This window comes from Rhinolophus hipposideros, assembly GCF_964194185.1.
Source record: "Rhinolophus hipposideros genome assembly, chromosome: 14".
NCBI lineage: Eukaryota > Metazoa > Chordata > Mammalia > Chiroptera > Rhinolophidae > Rhinolophus > Rhinolophus hipposideros.
The window spans coordinates 36854076-36873514 of record NC_138060.1 but is presented as its reverse complement, the minus strand read 5'-3'; the positions used below and the strand labels follow the sequence as shown (position 1 = coordinate 36873514).

General features: G+C 39.7%; 1 protein-coding gene across 1 annotated transcript in view; it reads left to right on the top strand.

The window, feature by feature from the left end:
* COL6A5 (collagen type VI alpha 5 chain) overlaps positions 1–19439 on the top strand; it is a 158076-nt gene that overhangs the window by 117921 nt on the left and 20716 nt on the right. The window contains exons 34-37 of the mRNA XM_081072951.1: positions 901–994; positions 1533–2192; positions 7511–7598; positions 13619–13827. Of these exons, the coding sequence (XP_080929077.1) occupies positions 901–994; positions 1533–2192; positions 7511–7598; positions 13619–13827 (1051 nt within the window). The remainder of the gene's footprint in view (positions 1–900; positions 995–1532; positions 2193–7510; positions 7599–13618; positions 13828–19439) is intronic.

Below are 19439 nucleotides of genomic sequence, written 5' to 3'. Positions count from 1 at the left end.
CACAAGACACTGTAGGTTATGGATTTGGGGTCATGTTGAGAGCTGATTGGTCAGAGGTGAGGTAAGGGTAATGAATCATTTCTTCAGGTCTTGAGGACAGTACTGAGGTCTGTTCCAGAGTTCCTCTGTCCAGTCTCCTGGGAAAGTAGCCAGGAGGTCATTCCTAGGGCTCAGGAACTGAAACATAACTTAGGTCAAGATGCTATCAGCGTGCCAGGGGACTGGACTGTGTGACCATTAGTCAGGTCTGGGCTACAGTCTTCTGCTGCCTGGGGGGGCGGGGGTTGCTGATTATCCGGGGGAAAGGCTAGGTCTCTGAGGGGCATAGAGAAATAGATGATTTCCAGAGCTAGGATTTAAAACTAAATTTAATCAAAGTCATAAGGACCCTCGGTTTCACTGAGTGACCTGGGGGACATGATTTGACCTCTGTGAGCCTCAGTTTCTTTATCTGTGTGGGGGTGCCGGACCCAATTTCAGAAGCTGGTGTGTGGTACATAATCAGTTAGTACTTAGTCAGAAGCATGTAAAAATTCAGCGGAAAATTGTAGGCTTGGAAATAAGTGAGATTTTAATACTTGCCGCAATAGGTGAAACTGGTGGTTTTCTTGTGCCAGTTTGTTTCGTCATAAAACAGGGATGCAGATACCTGTTCTATATCCTTCTTTCGGTTATGTTTAGGATAAAAGGTGGATTGTGTGTGTGTGTGTGTGTGTGTGTGTGTGTGCGCACGCGTGTGTGTGTGTGTGTAAAGATGTACTGAACTGAACAAAAGGCTATAATACAAGGCAATAGTAATGAGGTGGTTTTCAAACTGATCTTTAACATGGGTGCGCAATAGTTTACTGATAATCACTAAAGAAAATGAGCAAACAAGCATATGCTTCTTTTTCAATACAGTTTGACAACACTGGAACATTTCAGGTGATTCCAATTCCTTCAAATGAGGACCATGAACCATTAGAAAGACTTTGGAGCTGTACACTTTGCTATGGTAAGACTAGAATTTATTGTGCTGTAACATTTGAAATGCCTTACTGGTGAGTTACTAAATCTGGCTTTACCAGAGATTTCTATTTTTCATTGTAGATTCTATTTTAAGTTTTCCAGTTTTCCAACACCATATGTCAGGGTTTCAACCTCTGCAATATTTGAAGCTTCCATAGAATATGAAAATTGGTTTGGAAGATGATCTCAATTGATGTGGTTTTTCTTGGGGACAATTTGGTAGCTTGTACCAAAAGCCTCTAAAATGTTGAAAATATTTTCTAAATGAGTTTGGACATGACTTGTAGATTTCAAGTGTATATGCTACCTACACCTGCTTTTAACAAGGACCTTCCCCAATGTCTGCTAGTGGCGACAGAAATGTTGGGACATTGAAAATTTCTCATTAAATGATGTGAGATTGAAAAGATATTGATTAGATTATTAGTTCTTGCTAATAAGTCGCTGAATCACTTGAAAATCTCCCAAAACTGTCTTGTTGTGCCAACATTGAACCAATGATGAGTCTCTCTATGTATTTTCAGATAAATGTTTTCCAAATGCCTGCATGAAAGAGAATCTTTTACCTGAAAATTCACACATGGATGTAGCCTTCCTCTTACACAATTCTGGGAATATAGCAAGTGATGAGTTTAAAGCTGTGAAAGACTTGGTGAGCTCAATGCTTGACAACTTCGACATTGCTTCAGACCCTTCAGTCTCAGACTCTGGGGATAGGATTGCCTTGTTGAGCTATTCTCCTTGGGATAGTTCTAGGAGAAAGAAAGGTGAGGTAAAACTAGAGTTTGAGTTTACAACTTATGACAACCAAATCGTAATGAAGAACCACATCCAGAATGCCCTCCAGCAGCTAAATGGAGAAGCTACCTTTGGCCATGCTCTACTGTGGACCATGGAGAATCTCTTTGCGGGAACACCCAACCTGAGAAAACACAAGGTCATCTTTGTAATCTCAGCTGGAGAAAATCATGAGAGAAAGGAATTTTTGAAGAAGATGGCTCTGAGGGCCAAGTGTCAAGGCTATGTCATATTTGTGATTTCCCTGGGATCTGCACATAAGGACAACATGGAGGAGTTAGCCAGCTACCCACGTGACCACCATCTGATACAGCTTGGGAGAATTCATAAGCCAGATCTGGATTATATTGTGAAGTTTTTAAAGCCATTTGTATACTCAATCAGACGTAAGTCATTATTTTGTTTTTCCTCTTTGTTTTAATAAATTAGTGTTTGTTAATAGTGTTGATAACTTAACATGTTTTTGCACCTATAACTAACTCAAACATGTGAGTTAGAGGTGAGAGGAGGACAGGGATAGGACATATCGAAGTTATATCCTCTTTATACCTTAGTCATAATATGGTGAGACTTTTTTCTTGATAGGATGTCTCTTAGCCCAAATTGCAGCACTTTTGAAACACAGAGTGACTGGAGGTCTCCTGGTTTACAGTCTCTTGACCTAAAAGAAATTTAGTCTCTCTTAGATGGTTCCCAGGATGAGCATTTAAATAAAAGTTTTCCCTGCTACACCTGGTTTATTTCTAACCTTGGCACATGGTGGAGACCTGCGTGGGGGTGTAAAGACACCACAGGCCTGTGCTGCTCCAAAAGAGTCTGATCATACAAATCACGTAGGAATCTTGTTAAAATGCTGATTCTACTTCAGTATGTCTAGGATGGAGCCTGAGAGTCTGCATTTCTAACAGGATCCCCAATGAAGTCAATGCTTCTGGTCCAAAAATCACACTTTGAGTAGCAAGACCATTGCACTACAGAGTGTCAACCATTGGATGGGCGTTAGTTCACCAACTGAGCTGTGAAGAGAGAAATACAGAAATTGAGAATAAGCATCTAGAAACTTTAAAAGGAATTTGACATTGCCACAGCGTACAAGTGCATGAACAGTGGGCTGTGTCTCATTGAGCAAGATATAAACCAAAAACATTAGTCTACAAAGAATTAGAAATAAATAAAAAATACCTTGTCCTTCACCACGAATGGCTTGAGAAGCACTCTTTCTAAAGCAGTGGTTCTCAACTAGAGATGATTTTGCCCCCAGAGCACATTTGGAAATGTCTGTAGACATTTTTGATTGTCACAAGTGAGGGAGAGGATGCTACTGGTACCTAGTGGGTAGGGACCAGAGATGCTGCTAACCATTCTACAATGCACAGGACACCCCCATCCACAGCCAGGGGTGATCCAGCTCAAAATGTCAAGAGCACTGAGGTTGAGAAACCCTGCTCTACAGGATTCCCACAGAATCGGAGTGGAACCTATTCTTTATGGGAATTTGACAAGTTTAGAGTTAGGTTCTGCTGGAACCAGTCCCACTACCCTAGAATTGCAAAGTTGTTCTGGTATCTAAGGATTCTCTGATGCCAACATAGGCACAATGTCTTGAGAGTTCACCGTTCCTTGCAGAGAGAGTTCCACCTTTCTCCTCTGACTCATATTCGATTGAAGAAGCCAATAATTGCCCACTTGGGAATATCATGTTTGTTTTTTTTTTAACTCTAAATGCCTTCAATTGTATGACGCAACAATATAGTACATAAAAAGAAAGGGAAAAAATGCTTTCAATTAAATGTTGATACCAACTTTCCTATTAGAGTTTTTCTTTTATAGTAGTCGAGAGTTCTTTTAAACAGAAGAGTATCGCTTGTACAGTAAAATAGACTGGTTAAGGCATCCCTAAAACTTCTTCTTCAAAATTTGACTTTTGTAAGCTATTTCTTGATTCAGTCATTTCTATCCATCTTTTTCCATATTGTTCTTCATGCCATCGAGATTGATTATGATGCAGCACTTTTAAAAGACCAAAAAAACCTCGTAGCTAGCCTCATTGGGCTCTTAAATGTCTTTGCAATTATGTAGAACTTGCTTACTTTTTATTATTTTTTCAATTTTTATTTTTCAATTACAGTTGATATTCAATATTATATTGATTTCAGGTGTACAGCATACTGGCTAGACATTTATATAATTTACAGAGTGGTCCCCCCGATTAGTACCCACCTGCCACTATACATAGCTATTACCATATTAATGACTATATTTCCAGTACTGAACTTTACATCCATGTGACTATTTTGTAACTACCTATTTTTGCATCTTAATCCCTTCACCTTTTTCACCCAGCTCCCAACCCCACTCCCATCTGGTAATCATGAATTTCTTCTATCTATCAGTTTCTGTTTTATTTGTTCATTTGTTTTGTTCTTTCAATTCTACATATAAGTGAGATCATGTGGTATATGTCTTTCTCTGTCTGACTTATTTCACTTAGCATAATACCCTCTAGGTCCATTCATGTTGTCCCAAATGGTAAGATTTCATTCTTTTTTTATGGCTGAATAGTATTCCATTTTATATACGTACCACAACTCCTTTCTTCCTTCCTTCCTTCCTTCCTTCCTTCCTTCCTTCCTTCCTTCCTTCCTTCCTTCCTTCCTTCCTTCCTTCTTTAACTTCTTTCTTTCTTTCTTTCTTTCTTTCTTTCTTTCTTTCTTTCTTTCTTTCTTTCTTTCTTTCTTTCTTTCTTTCTTTCTTTCTTTCTTTATTTTTTAGTTAAAGTTTATTGGGGTGACAATTGTTAGTAAAGTTACAAAAATTTCAGGTATACAATTCTGTATTACATCATCTATAAATCCCATTGTGTGCTCACCACCCAGAGTCAGTTCTCCTTCCATCACCATATATTTGATCCCCCTTACACTCATCTCCCTCCCCCCACCCCCCTTACCCTCTAGTAACCACTAAGCTATTGTCCGTATCTATGAGTTTTTGTTTCTCAGTTGCTTGTCTTGTTCTTTTGTTGTTTTTTGGTTTATACACCACGTATCAGTGAAATCATATGATTTTCTACTTTTTCTGTCTGACTTATTTCGCTTAGCATGATAATCTCAAGATTCATCCATGTTATCACAAATGGTCCTATTTCATCTTTTCTTACCACTGAATAGTATTCCATTGTGTACATATACCACAACTTCTTTATCCATTCATCTATCAAAGGACATTTTGGTTGTTTCCATGTCTTGGCCACCATAAATAAAGCTGCAATGAACATTGGAGCACACTTGTCTTTATGGATAAATGTTTTCAGATTTTTTGGGTAGATACCCAGGAGAGGGGTTGCTGGGTAATATGGTAATTCTATTTGTAATATTTGAGGAACCTCCACACTGCCTTCCATAACGGCTGCACCAGTCTGCATTCCCACCAACAGTGTATGAGGGTTCCTTTTTCTCCACAGCCTCTCCAACACTTGCTACTATTTGTCTTGTTGATAATAGCTATTCTAACTGGGGTGAGGTGATATCTCATTGTGGTTTTTATTTGCATTTCTCTGATGATTAGTGATGTTGAGTACTTTTTTATATGTCTATTTGCCATTTGTATATCCTCTTTGGAGAAATGTCTCTTCAGGTCCTCTGCTCATTTTTCAATTGTGTTGTTTGTTTTTTTGTTGTTGAGTTGTATGAGTTCCTTGTATATTTTGGATATTAGCCCCTTACCAGAGGCACTGTTTGTAAAAATCTTCTCCCATTCAGGTGGTTGCCTCTTTATTTTGTCGATGGTTGTCTTTTTTTGCTGTGCAGAAGTTTTTAAATTTGATAACAGTCCCATTCATTTATTTTAGCTTTTACTTCCCTTGTCTTTGGAGTCAAATTCATAAAATGCTCTTTGAACCTAAGGTCCATAAGTTTAGTACCTATGTTTTCTTCTATGCATTTTATTGTTTCAGGTTTTATGCTTAAGTTTGATCCATTTTGAATTAATTTTGGTACATGGTGACAGAGAGCTGTCCAGTTTCATTCTTTTGCACGTGGCTTTCCAATTCTGCCCGCACCATTTATTGAAAAGGCTGTCTTTTCTCCATTGTATGATTTTGCTTCTTTGTCAAAAATTATCTGTCCATATTTATGTGGGCTTATTTCTAGGTTCTCAATTCTATTCTATTGGTCTATGTGTCTGTTTTTTTGCCAATACCATGCTGTTTAATTATTGTTGCCCTGTTGTACAGGCTAAAGTCGGGGAGTGTGATACCTCTAGCATTGTTCTTTTTTCTTAGGATTGCTGTGGCTCTGCAGGGTTTTTGTGGTTCCAAACAAATCTGATTAATTTTTGTTCTATTTCTTTAAAAAAATGCCATCTTTGTCCAATTGTCTATTGATGGACACTTAGGTTGCTTCCATTATCTTGGCTATTGTAAATAACGCTGCATATATCTTTTTGAATTAGTGTTTTGGATTTCTTTGGATAAATATCCAGAAGTGGAATTGCTGGGTCATAGATTGCTCTATTTTTATTTTTTTTGGAACTTCCATACTGTTTTCCTTTGCAATTGCACCAATCTACAATCCAACCAAGAGTGAGGGTTCATGAGGATTCCCTTTTCTCCACATTCATGCCAACACTTGTTGTTTGTTGATTTATTGATGATAGCCATTCTGACAGGTGAGAGGTGAAATTTCATTGTGGTTTTAATTTGCATTTCTCTGATGATTAGTGAGGTTGAACATCTTTTCATATAGAGCTTGCTTACTTTTGATTTCTACCTGAGCAATGTTAAACACATTCAATTCGCTGCCTTCCCATAACCTCTTGTTTTGTAGGGATTAAAAGATTCCTAATACTTCTGGGTATGTTTTCTGAACTACTGACCGCATTCTACAAGTTTTGGTGCTGGCATGTTTGCTGTTCCCAAATGCACAGACAGTGAACAACTGCATTACAGTTCCTGCGTCACTAACAGCAACTTTCAAATGCAATTGATTAGAAGACACGGTCTCATTTCAGAGCAATGAAAGAAAATGTTCATCTTAGGACCAGAGAAAATGATTATTATAAAACCATAAATATTTTCTGAGATATTTTAATGGAGTTTTGCAATATTCAATGGTCAAAGGCCTCCTTTAACTAAAAACTATTTGTTTTCCTGAACGAGGGGGAAAGTGATATATTTCTCAATATTCCACAGCTTATAGAAGAACTATAGGAAGGAAGTGAAGGAACTTATTTAAGTCAGTAAGTGAAAACCTTTCTGTGATTTTTTTTTCCCTTCTAGGAAATCAGTGTTAATTGGTGTAGAAGCACAGAAATAGGATCATGTAATAAAATATTACCTTTTTGATATTTGATTTGTTAGCATAAGTCTGAGTGAAAAAGCTGTATAGAGTCAATAAAATATCCCTTAGATAACGTTGGCCCGAGCATAGAGAAATCATGGATCTCTGCATTACAATTAACCCTTAAATGAACAATGTGAGAAGGTCTGTTTCCTTGATGCTGGTAATTTGGCTGCAGAACACTCTACAATTAAGTTTAGAATGCTATTGCTGGTTGCTACTGTTTTTCTGTTTTCACCCCAGCCAAATTTTGCTGAAACAGTTTAGTGACGTTTATTGCTCCAAGAAGATTCCTTTGAGAATTCTCTGTACCTAGCGAACACAATGTCTAGTTTAAAAATCTAACTCTAACTTTGCTCTCTCAATAGGAGGATTCAATCGGTACCCACCACCGATGCTTGAGCACGCGTGTAGACTCATCAATTCAGAAGAGGATAGTCAAAATAGCGGCTTCCTGTGAGTTAGAAAGCTCTTACATTTACAAGTGACTGTCAATGGACTGATAGGTGTATACCTGGCTAAGGGCAGGTTATTAGGTGGAGGAAGCTAATAAGGTCTCTGAAGTAAAAGCTCTTCTTGTGTTCCATTTCTGTAGCAGAAGTTACGTGTCAAGTGTGCTTTCTGGATTGATGTGTTTTTTTTTATAAACAGCCTCATGAGTTTTATTACAATTTTGCCTTTAAATTTATGATTTCCTCAGAAATTCCCACATTGAAATTTTGTGGGAATATTGAAGTATTGGTAACATGTAAAATATGATGCACGTTGTAGAGGTCCATCTGATTTCAGCCTGCCTGTCATCATTGCCCAAGATGCCTCACCACCTGCTCTACTTCACAGTGACCATTCATGCTGTGTGTCATGATATTATTTTGCTTTCACTTTGTGTGATGTATTATTCCTGTATTATGTCTTACTTTGTTTTCTTTCTTCACTTACTCTCAACAGTTACTAGCGGGTACCAAACACCAGTATCGAATACAAATGTAAACATGTACATTGAAATTGCATGAATAGAATAAAAATGAGAATAAACTTACATTGAATATGTTTTCTATCATCATCTAAATAAAAACACAATCTTCTCAAATTATCATAGAGAACTCATTTTTAAGATTTTTATTAAAAATATACCTAACATACAATATTATATTAGTTTCAGGATATACCGTAATTATTGAACAAGTATATTCCTAGAGAAGTGACCACCATGATAAGTCCAGCAACCATCTGACACCACACCACACTATCACAATATTATTGACGATATTCTTTTTTTTTTATTAAATTTATTGGGGTGACAATTGTTAGTAAATTTACATAGATTTCAGGTGTACAATTCTGTATTACATCGTCTATAAATCCCATTGTGTGTTCACCACCCAGAGTCAGTTCTCCTTCCATCACCATATATTTGATCCCCTTTACGCTCATCACCCACCCCCCCACCCCCTTACCCTCTGGTAACCACTAAATTATTGTCTGTGTCTATGAGTTTTTCTTTCTCATTTGTTTGTCTTGTTCTTTTTGGTTTATATACCACATATCAGTGAAATCATAGGGTTCTCTGCTTTGTCTGTCTGACTTATTTCACTTAGCATTATACTCTCAAGATCCATCCATGTTGTCACAAATGCTCCTATATCATCTTTCCTTAATGCGGAATAGTATTCCATTGTGTATATATACCACAACTTCTTTATCCATTCATCTATTGAAGGACATTTTGGTTGTTTCCATGTATTGACAATATTCTTTATGCTATATATTACATCCTCATAACTTATTTGTTTTATACCTGGACATTTGGACCTCTTATTCTCCTTCACCTTTCTCCCCTTTTTTGATTTTTCAATTACAGTTGAAATTCAATATCATTTTATGTTAATTTCAGGTGTACAGCATAGAGGTTAGACATTTATGTAACTAAAGAAATGATCCTCCCCGACTAGTCTAATACCCACCTAGCACAATGCATAGTTATTACTGTATCATTGACTATATTCCCAATGCTTTACTTTATATCCCCATAATTATTTTGTAACTACCAATGTGTGTTTCGTAATCCCTTCCCCTTTTTTTCACCCATACCTCCAATCCTCCTCCCATTTGGCAATCACCAAAATATTCTATGTATGTTTGAGTTTGTTTCTGTTTTTCTGTTTGTTTATTTTGGTCATTAGATTCCATATATAAGCAAAATCACATTGCGTCTGTCTTTCTCAGTCTGACGCACCACTTAGCACAGTACCTTTCAGGTCCATCCATGCTGCCGCAGATGGCAAGAAGTCATTCCCTTCCATGGCCGAGCAATATTCCATTGTATATATGTACCACCTCCTCTTTATCCATTCTTCTGTCAATGGACAACCAGGCTGCCTCCACATCTTAGCCATTGTAAACAATGTTGTAATGAACATATGCACAGTCCCCTCAAAGTAGCATTTTAGGTCTCTTTGAATAAATACCCGGAAATGGGATTACTGGGTCTTTCTTTGTCTTTTGGTATAGCCTTTGTTTTAAAGTCCATTTTGTCTGGTATAAGTACCTATACTTATGTACCTATACTTATTTAAAGCTACTGTATCTTGAAATTGTTTTTGTTTGTTTCCATTTTCATGAAATATTTTCTTCTAGCTCTTTACTTTCCTTTTATGTGTCTTTCAATCTGAAGTGAGTCTCTTGTAGGCAGCATATGCAAGGGTTTTGTTTTCTTATCCATTCAACCCTCCTATGTCTTTTTTTTTAAATATATATATTTATTTGTTTATTTATTTATTTATTATTGGGGAAGGGATACAGGACTTTATTGGGAAACAGTGTTTACTTCCAGGACTTTTTTACAAGTCAAGTTGTTGTCCTTTCAGTCTTAGTTGTGGAGGGCGCAGCTCAGCTCCAGGTCCAGTTGCCGTTGCTAGTTGCAGGGGTCGCAGCCCACCATCCCTTGTGGGAGTCGAACCAGCAACCTTGTGGTTGAGAGGACGCGCTCCAACCAACTGAGCCATCCAGGAGCTCAGTGGCAGCTCAGCTCAAGGTGCCATGTTCAATCTTAGTTTCAGGGGGCGCAGCCCACCATCCCTTGCGGGGACTTGAGGAATTGAACTGGCAACCTTATGGTTGATAGGATGCACTCCAACCAACTGAGCCAACCAACTGAGCCATCTGGGAGGCAACTCAGCTCAAGGTGCCGCATTCAATCTTACTTGCAGAGGGCGGAGCCCACCATCCCTTGCGGGACTCAGAATTGAACTGGCAACCTTGTGGTTGAGAGCCCACTGGCCCATGTGGGAATCGAACTGGCAGCTTTCGGAGTTAGGAGCATGGAGCTCTAACCGCCTGAGCCACCGGGCTGGCCCTCCTATGTCTTTTGATTGGAGCATTTAATCTATTTACATTGAAAATAATTGTTGATATATATTTATCTATTGCCATTTTATTCATAAGTTTGATATTTTTTTCGTCTTAAAGAAGTCCCTCTAACATTCCTTGTAATACTGGTTTGGTAGTGATGAACCGTTTTAGCTTTTTCTTGTTTGGGAAGCTCTTTATCTGTCTTTCAAATGATAGCCTTGCTGGGTAGAGTAACTTTGGTTGTAGGTTCTTGGTTTTTATCACTTTGAATATTTTGTGCCAATCTTTTCTGATCTGCACATTGTCTGTTGAAAAATCAGCTGATAATTTTATGGGGGTGGGGACTCTCTTATAATTTACCATTTGTCTTTCTCTTGCTGCTTTTAGGATTCTTTCTTTGTCTTTGACCTTTGCCATTCTAATTATAATGTGTTTTGCTGTGTGGGCCTGTTTGGGTTCATCTAGTTTGGGACTCTCTGTGCTTTCTGAGACTTGTATATCTATTTAGACTTGTGTATCTATTTCCTTCCCCAGGTTAGGAAAGTTTTCAGTCATTATTTCTTCAAATAGATTCTCAATCCCTTGCTTTCTCTCTTCTTCTAGTATCCCTATGATGTGAATGTTGTTACCCTTGATGTTATCCCAGAAGTCTCTTCAACTATCCTCTTTTTTTTTTTTTTTTTTTTTTTTTGCTGTTCCGATTGGGTGTTTTCTGCTACCTTGCCCTTCCAGTTGCTGATTTGGTCTCTGCTTAATTTAGTCTGCTGGTGATTCATTCTAGTGCATTCTTCATTTCAGTTATTGTATTCTTCACTTCTGACTGGTTCTTTTCTATGGTTTCTGTGTCTTTTTTATGCTTACTATCTCTCTGTTGAAGTTCTCACTAAGTTCATTGAGCATCATTATAACCATTGTTTTGAACTCTGTCTCTGGTAGGTTGCTTGCCTCCATTTTGTTTAGTTCTTTTTCTGGAGTTTTCTCCTGTTCTTTCATTTGGGTTGTATTTCTTTGTTTCCTCATTTTGGCTGCATCTCGGTGTTTGTTTCTATGTATTAGGTAAATCTGCTATGTCTCCCAGTCTTGGCTGGGTGGCCTTATGTAGTAGGTGCCCTGTGGGGCTCTGGCACAGTCTCCCAGGTCACCTGCTCTGGGTGCTCCAGGAGTGTTCCTTGTGTGGGTTGTGTGTGCCCTCCTCTTATAGTTGAACCTTGATTGCTATTGGCATATCATTGGGTGACACTGGCTCTCAGGCTGGTTGGCTGTGGTGTTTGGCAACATCCATAGCTTATGGGCTGCTGTGTGGGGAGTTTACTACATGCAGTAGTATTTGCCCCAGTGGACCCTGGTGTCTGTTGAGACTGCCCTTTGTGTGTGCTGTTTGTGGGGCTAATTGGGAGGTGCTCCTCTGTGGTCTGAAACCAATCTCCAAGTATGTTGCTTTGGGACCTCTTGAGAGGGGTTCTGGTGCTTGCCCAGGTCACCCACTGCCTGTGACCAGCCAGGGAGCTACAAAGTAATCTGCCGTTGTTCATTGCCTGTGCTAAAGTTGGAAGCACAGGGAGAGGCCATGCTGCAAACCGAGGATGGCTGCCACCAGTACTGGGTCTGGGGTAGCTCCACAAAAATCCAAACACCCCAAGGCCTGCTGCCACCTGCCAACTTTCTTAAGGTTCAGCCACTGATAAAGCCTCCTGCGTTATGTGAGTTGGGTGAGGCGGGGTCTTAGGGAGTCACTAGAGTGGGAAGCGTTGTGGTCACCAGAATCAGGCAAACTCTGCTTTGGTGCCAGTGCTGAATCTGGGGCTACTCAGAAAAAGTCTCAGAGCACACCAAGGCTAGTTTCCACCTGGAGACTCTGGTAGTTTTACAAGAAAAAGTGCAATGTGGGTGGGGCTGACTGCTTGCAAGAAAATACCTCCAAAGTTGTGGGATTTGGGTGGGGTGGGGTCCCAGCAGAGCTCACCAGACCAATTCAGATTAAGATTTGGCCATGATGGGGGCGCACGCAACACAGGAAAGATGGCACCCACCTGCCGGCTGCACAGGAGGAGGACCCCACACAGGGGAAATGGCGACTGTCCTCCAGCCCTCGCCCTGAAGCCACAAACCTCAGTCTGCCCCCTTGTATGCCTCTGACGTCCCCCAAGTCACCGTCCCTCCGCCGGAGCCCAGGGTGAGTGCCTGGTAAGGAGAGAGTCTTGTGCAGGCCATTTAAGAGGGCGTCTGGGTTTTCTGCAGCCTTCCATTCCATCCGAATGGTCAGAACATCTACTATTTTTCACAGCCAGATGTTGTGGGGTCTCCTCTTCCTGGCACCAGTACTCCAGGCTGGGAAGCCTCGTGTAGGGTTAGGGTCCCTTGTTCCTCCAGGGAGAACCTCCACTGCCAAGATATCCCTCCTAATTCTCAACCACAACATGGAAATTTGGGGTCAGCCCGTTTTGCATCTCCACCCCTCCTACCAGTCTCAATGTGGCTTTTTTATATCCTTAATTATAAAATTTCTGTTCAGCCAAACTTCAGAGGGTTCTCCAGGTTTATTGTTGTATAATTTAGTTTTAATTTTAATGTGTTCATGGAAGGAAGCATTGACAGTGTTTATCTACTCTGCCATCTTGGATATCTCCCATAGAGAATTCTTAAACGTCTAAGAATGTAAATGTAGACACCATTTTAAGAGGTACGATGTCAATGAGATATGTTTCATATGGTCTTATTCTTCTCAGAGAAGTTCTTAGTGAGTTAAAACTATTTTCTGTATTTTCTGTAGTGATTGATATCAATCTGAGACACATTATTTGGTTGTTCCAAAAAAACCAATGATTGAGTTTCTTGTCATTTATCTAAAACCCTGTGGCAAATCAGACATGGTTTATTCCAAAGTAGTATTTCATAAGCTATAAGCAGGAGGATAAATGGGAACATTTTAATTTATCACTTTATACTTTTTAAATAATAAATATAATGAATCTTCATGAATTATTTGATTAAAATGAAGTTAGTTTTTTACCACTCATTTTTCTTCTAAGAAATAATTAAGTAACTATATTAAGTTCTTGGGATATTTTATTTGCATGCCCCAAAGTTATCTAGATTCACCTGAAACTTTGCCTTTTATCTTCTAGATCTACTGCTGAGCCACATGAGATTTCTTCCAGAGAGAACAGCTTCATTGGTCATGAATTAACTGCTGGGATAGACTCATCTTTTGTGTTGGAAGACAGTGGAAGTGACCATTTGGTTTACAGTTCAAGACAGATGTTAAAGCCACCAAAATTGATGATTAAATATGAAAAAGATCAGGATTCTGAAGAAATTGCAAGTCTTACTTCTGGTAAGGAAATGAAAAGTTATGATGGAAATTTTTAGATAAATGGGTCCTTGTCTTTTAACGCCAGTCGAGAATCAAACACATTAAGGTAGGTATCTAACGCAACGTTTTTCAAGTTCAAGATGGTAGCTACAACTACTGCTTTTATTGAAAGTGAAGAATTAAATGGTTACAGGCGCAACTAAGGAGATTTCTAATATAAGCTGCAAGAAATGTCCCTGACAGTCTTACCAAAGTTAAGATTTCTCTAGATTCCACCATTGAGAAGGTTAGTATGACTAGGAGGAGGTAATATAGAGAACATCAGAGCAAAGGAGGAATTAAAATAACTTTAAAAGTTGGCCTTGCCAATGCCCCAGAATTTGTGATTGCATGAGAAGGTATGTTATTTTTGAGACACCTGGAAATGATAAAGCATGAACTTCCCCACTGCCTTCCTTATGTATTTGAATGGCAAAGCAGTAATACCTTTGGTCAGGATTTAAAGGTTTCAAATAGATCAGATACATAGGATTTTTGTCTGTATTTTCATTAAAAAGAATGGCATTCTAAACAGACTATTCAGCCATTCCATCTATGCATCTAGAGTCTCCCAAAATGCTTATTTGGCCAGGATGCCAGCATTTAAAGCATTATGTCATGAGTATTGTGTGTTGTTAGATTATGCAAGTTTAAAAGAAAAATGGGCTAATTTCATGCCAATTATTCATAAGAATGAATAATACTTACTCTTAGTAGCTTCCTTAGATAAATAAATTTTCTTTTCCTTGGGTTCAATACTCATGTCCCTACATTGAAGTCCCCCAGTTTCTGAACTGTAAATATTTGAACTTTATCTTTAAAACAGCTGAACTTTCTACAAATGAATAAATTTCTATAAAAGAGACTAGAATTAAGAATAAAAAGTCATCAATCATTAGTTGAAAAATAAGACTTAAAAAAGAGGTAGTGTAGTAAAACTGGATATATGTAGTACCATGGCATTAAGGCATTCAAGTGTATACATTTTCAATTAAAACAATTGTTTATTGTCGTAGCTTAAAGAAGAGAATAAAATATTTTTAATGGACATAGTTAATTTGGGTGTTTAATGATATGGGAATAACAGCAGCCCTCAAGGCAGAAGAATTTATTATGGTTTGGTTTAAAAAGAAGGAAAAGAACAAGAGAAGTTGTTTTGGCAGTGTTAGAACAGCAAACTATCATTTGTGATATTTTGTTAGAGGTAAGCATTCTAAAATCGAATAATTCAGAAGTGTGAATCTTTTCAGGAAACACAGATAAGACTGGATATTTAAGAAAGAAAGAAAACTCATCTTTGCAGCCATCTTTAATGACCATTTTTCAGTCATAATAGACTTTTCATTTGGTTTTTCAGATGTCTGAGAATCAAGATACTTAAAGCTAGCATAAGGTCCAATTTGGCTGAAGATATAATTGTACATGGCTCTAGTAAGAAAAATAAATAGTTAGTTACCCCCACACCCCCATTTGCTCTTGTAGTAGGTTGAAGTGTGCTAGGAGTTCTGTGAGGATTATGTCAGTTTGTGATGGCCTGGAAACAGTGAGTCTCAGACCTAAGGATAACACGTATTTTTTATTCTTTAAAATAAACCTGAATCTCAGATCATGAGTACTGTCTAGGGACTTTGTGCTATTCCTTTTTTTTTTTTTTTAATTACCTTTCGCCATTTGCCAAAACCTGCTGAGAACTTTCTATTTAATGTGCTATGGGGACAGAGTACCAGAGAGTAGTTTCCAGGCTGTCGGCCTTGCATGGAAAGGTCCTGGCTCGAGTAGTAGATGGCCATCACCTGTGATCAGATGGCCAGCAGCTGTAACCAGTTGGCCATCAGCCACTACTGTTTTGTATATAACTGCTGTGGCTGGCCTAGGGGGTTAGTTGGTTGGCAGAGAAGTGGAGGGCAGATTGCGCATCGTGTGGACCCTGCTTCCTATATCTCCAACCCAGCCACCAGTGAAAATATAGTGGCATGAACCCCCTATCCATGGCTCCATTGGTGTTCCCTTTTGGCCTCACCATATCCTGTGTTCTCGTGCGGGGAGCAGGACTACTAGAGACCTGGCATGACACATGGTGCAGCAAGCAGGGTTCTCCCAGTCAGGTAACGGAGTCATCTGCCCCTGCTCAGGAGGACATGTGGCCCCTACACAGCGTGTGGTGCATGGTGGCTGCTGTTCTCATGAGCTGGACCCCCGTGGAGGGGCGGGAAGAAGTGGATGGTTCTCCAACCAGCAGATGCCGGAGAAAGCAAAAGTCGTTGTGGCTGTGTGGGCTGGGAAGTGCTTGCTGAGGCAGCCCAGATGCGGGACTTGTAGTCCCAGGAGGAAACGCTTGCTGAGTCCTCGGTGGAGGATGTCGGTGAAGTCAAGGTCGTCCCTCACCCCCAGGATTTGGAGCCCACACCCTGCAGAGAGGACACACATTGTGAGGCCAATGCACAGCCCTGGCAAATGACTGTGGACTATGGGGAATTGCCTTATGTGGGAACAGAGTCTCAGAGAGCAATTTGCACACTCTTGGCCTGACGTGGAAAGGTGCTGGCTCGGGTAGCAGATGGCCATCAGCTGTGACTGGTTGGCTATCAGCTTTAACCAGGTAGCCATTAGCCACTAATATAACTGCCATGGCTATGCTGGGGAGTTGGTTGGCAGAGAAGTGGATGGCAGATTGTGCATCATGTAGAGCCTCCTTCCTGTGTCTCCAACCCAGCTGCCAGCAAGACTATAGTGGTATGGCTCCCCTATCTATGGCTCCGTGGATGTTCCCCTTTGCCCTCACCATATCCTGAGTTCTTGTGCAGGGAGTGGGACCAGAGTCCTCGCATGACACCTTCCATCCCTGATTTGATAGACCGCTTGACTGTTTGCTTGGGAATGTACTGCCATGTAGTGGAACAGGTGGGGGTTTGCTTCCTGTGTCTCCCCCGGGCCACCAAAGAGACTGGGGTGCACGAAGAACCCTTGTTGGAGTACTGGCGGATGTTTGCTTTTGTGTCTCGCCAGCTGCCATTGAGAATATAGTGGTATGACTCCCCTGTCTATGGCTCCGTGGGTATTCCTTTTTGGCCTCACCATGTCCTGTGTTCTTGTCTGGGGAGCGGGAGCTGAGTCCCTGCATGACATGCGCCATCCTTGGAGAGAGTAAATTGTAGTTCAGATGTTTTATTCAGTCACTAAGAGATGAGCTTTGATAAGTTCCAGATGCATTGCACAAATAAAAGGGTGATAATTTTTGTAAGCACCTCCATATGCTATGCTTGTTACTCATTCATATGTGATTTTTATGGCTGATGGCTGATCTTTCTACCCTTGAACTGAGAATCAGGGGAAAGTCAGGAGTCTTAACCATTTAAGAAATTTATAGAGTTCCAGAGTCCTGTGGGCTGGTGATGAGTTGTGTATCACCCCCTTTCACAAGAAGCACACCACTATCTCTCTAATTATGTCTCTCTCTGCTTTTTACCCACTCTGATTTCCAAGTTGATTTTTAATGCCATCACCTTTCCTGGCTGTGGGGACAGAGTCCCAGAGAGCAGTCTCTACCTCATGTGGAAAGGTGCTGGCTCTGTTATTAGACGGCCATCAGTTGTAATCAGATGGTCATCAGCTGTGGCTAGTTGACTGTCAGCTGTAACCAGTGAGCCATTGGCCACTAATGTAACTGCCGTGGCTATGCTAGCAGAAAATGGGCACTAGCAAAGGCAGATTGTAGATTGCGGGTTGCAAGAGGCGGATGCCGCCAGCTAGAATATAGTGACTCCCCTATCTATGGCTCCGTGGGTGTTTCTTTTTGGCCTCACCATGTCCTGCATTCTTATGCGGGGAGTGGGAGCTGAGACCCCGCATGGCACCTTGCATGACACCCAGTGATTCCCAAATGTGGTCCTTAAACCAGCAGCATCAGGGTCACCTGGGAACTCATTAGAAATACATATTCTCACTGTTCATCCCAGACCTGCTGAATCAGAAACTTGGACTGGTGCTCAACAATTCAGGTGACAAACAATTCAGGTGATTCTGATATAGGTTAAAGTTTAAGAGCCCCTGCATATCCTACCACTTGGGTGTGCCACATTTGCTCTGTTCTCAATGGAGCTGAAAGCAATTGGGTATCTAGTATTACAGAACAGAAGGAAGAATTTGTTTCCAAAGGGTCCCAGGTGAACTGGGTTATAATTTTATTTTACTCATTCAAGACCACTGAACATCCATCCATTCATCCATCCATCCATCCATCTATCTAAGAAAACATTTTTTAAGATCCAAATACAGTATGGAGAGATTATTTAGAGATGCTATCATGTATTTTGACCACTACATCTGCAATATAAAAATTCCTTGGAAATTCAGTCCCTCCAAATTACTTACCAGTAAAATATGCAGCTTATTGGAATCATGTAATGAAAAATGTGCGATTTAATTCTAATTAAATTGCAACTGTTGACTCAGTGGCAAGCCGAGCACTTTCATCACAGGTGAAAGTTAATCAGTATTTAAAATACATTTAGGATACTAAAATACAGTTAATACTTTCAGGATTAAAGAAGGACAAGATTTGTAAGGAATTTGCAAGGAATGTGAAATACTAACCCAAATTCAGCCTCAAGCTCACTCATAGCCTTAAGCAGTCTGAGGGCTTAGGATAACTTCACCTAATGTTCTTTTCAATGAATTTCATTGAGAAATGAGAAGCAACACTTTCCTCTTCAAATGAGGCTGGAGTGAGCTCCAGGGACTATTCATGGTCTTTGTTTTATATTTTTTATTTTCCTAACTTTATTCTTTTTCTAACCTGCTTCTGATCTACAAATTAGCTCCTTTTTAAAGCAAATACATCTTTTGACTTTGAGTCAATCATAGGGTATTAAAGCTGGAAAGGTATTTGGTGATCGCCTCTTACAAATTCACCTGGGGGCAATTCCACTCTACCCTGCCCCAGGAGACATATTGCAGTATCTGGAGACATTTTTTGTTGTCACAACTGGAGGGTGCTACTGGCATCTAGTTGGTAGAGGCCAGGGATTCTACAACACACAGGACATGCTCCTCACAACACAGAATGATCCAGTCAAACTCAATAGTGAGAGAAATCCTGTGTTAAAAGAAATTTCATTCCCCCACAGTCATGGAACTAGAAGATTCAGTAGAGGGACACATGGCATGCACCCTGTCCACTGTTTTCCCACCACACCCTCAGAATTCTGCTAATTTAAAAAAACTTATAAAAATACTGTTATACCATATAAATTTTAATAGAAAAAGTCTCAAATCAAACAAGTTAGCATGTTGAGCTATTTGTAGTATAGAATATATTCTTTGGTGTTTTTTCCATAGACATGTAGGTTTATATAGTTTTATTCAATTGCATACCCTGCTTATCACATAATATTATGTCATACATTTACGTATTACTGCAAGCTTCATACTGATTCTTCTGAGTCCTCATAATGTTACTTTCAGTGAATGAGTGTATTTAACTATTTACCTCTTGTTGAACACTTAGCTTGCTTCTAATTTTGCTGTCATGTAGTGAACTTGAATACATATTCTCACTTCTACTAAATTCAAATCTGTACTGGAATTAAAAGCAG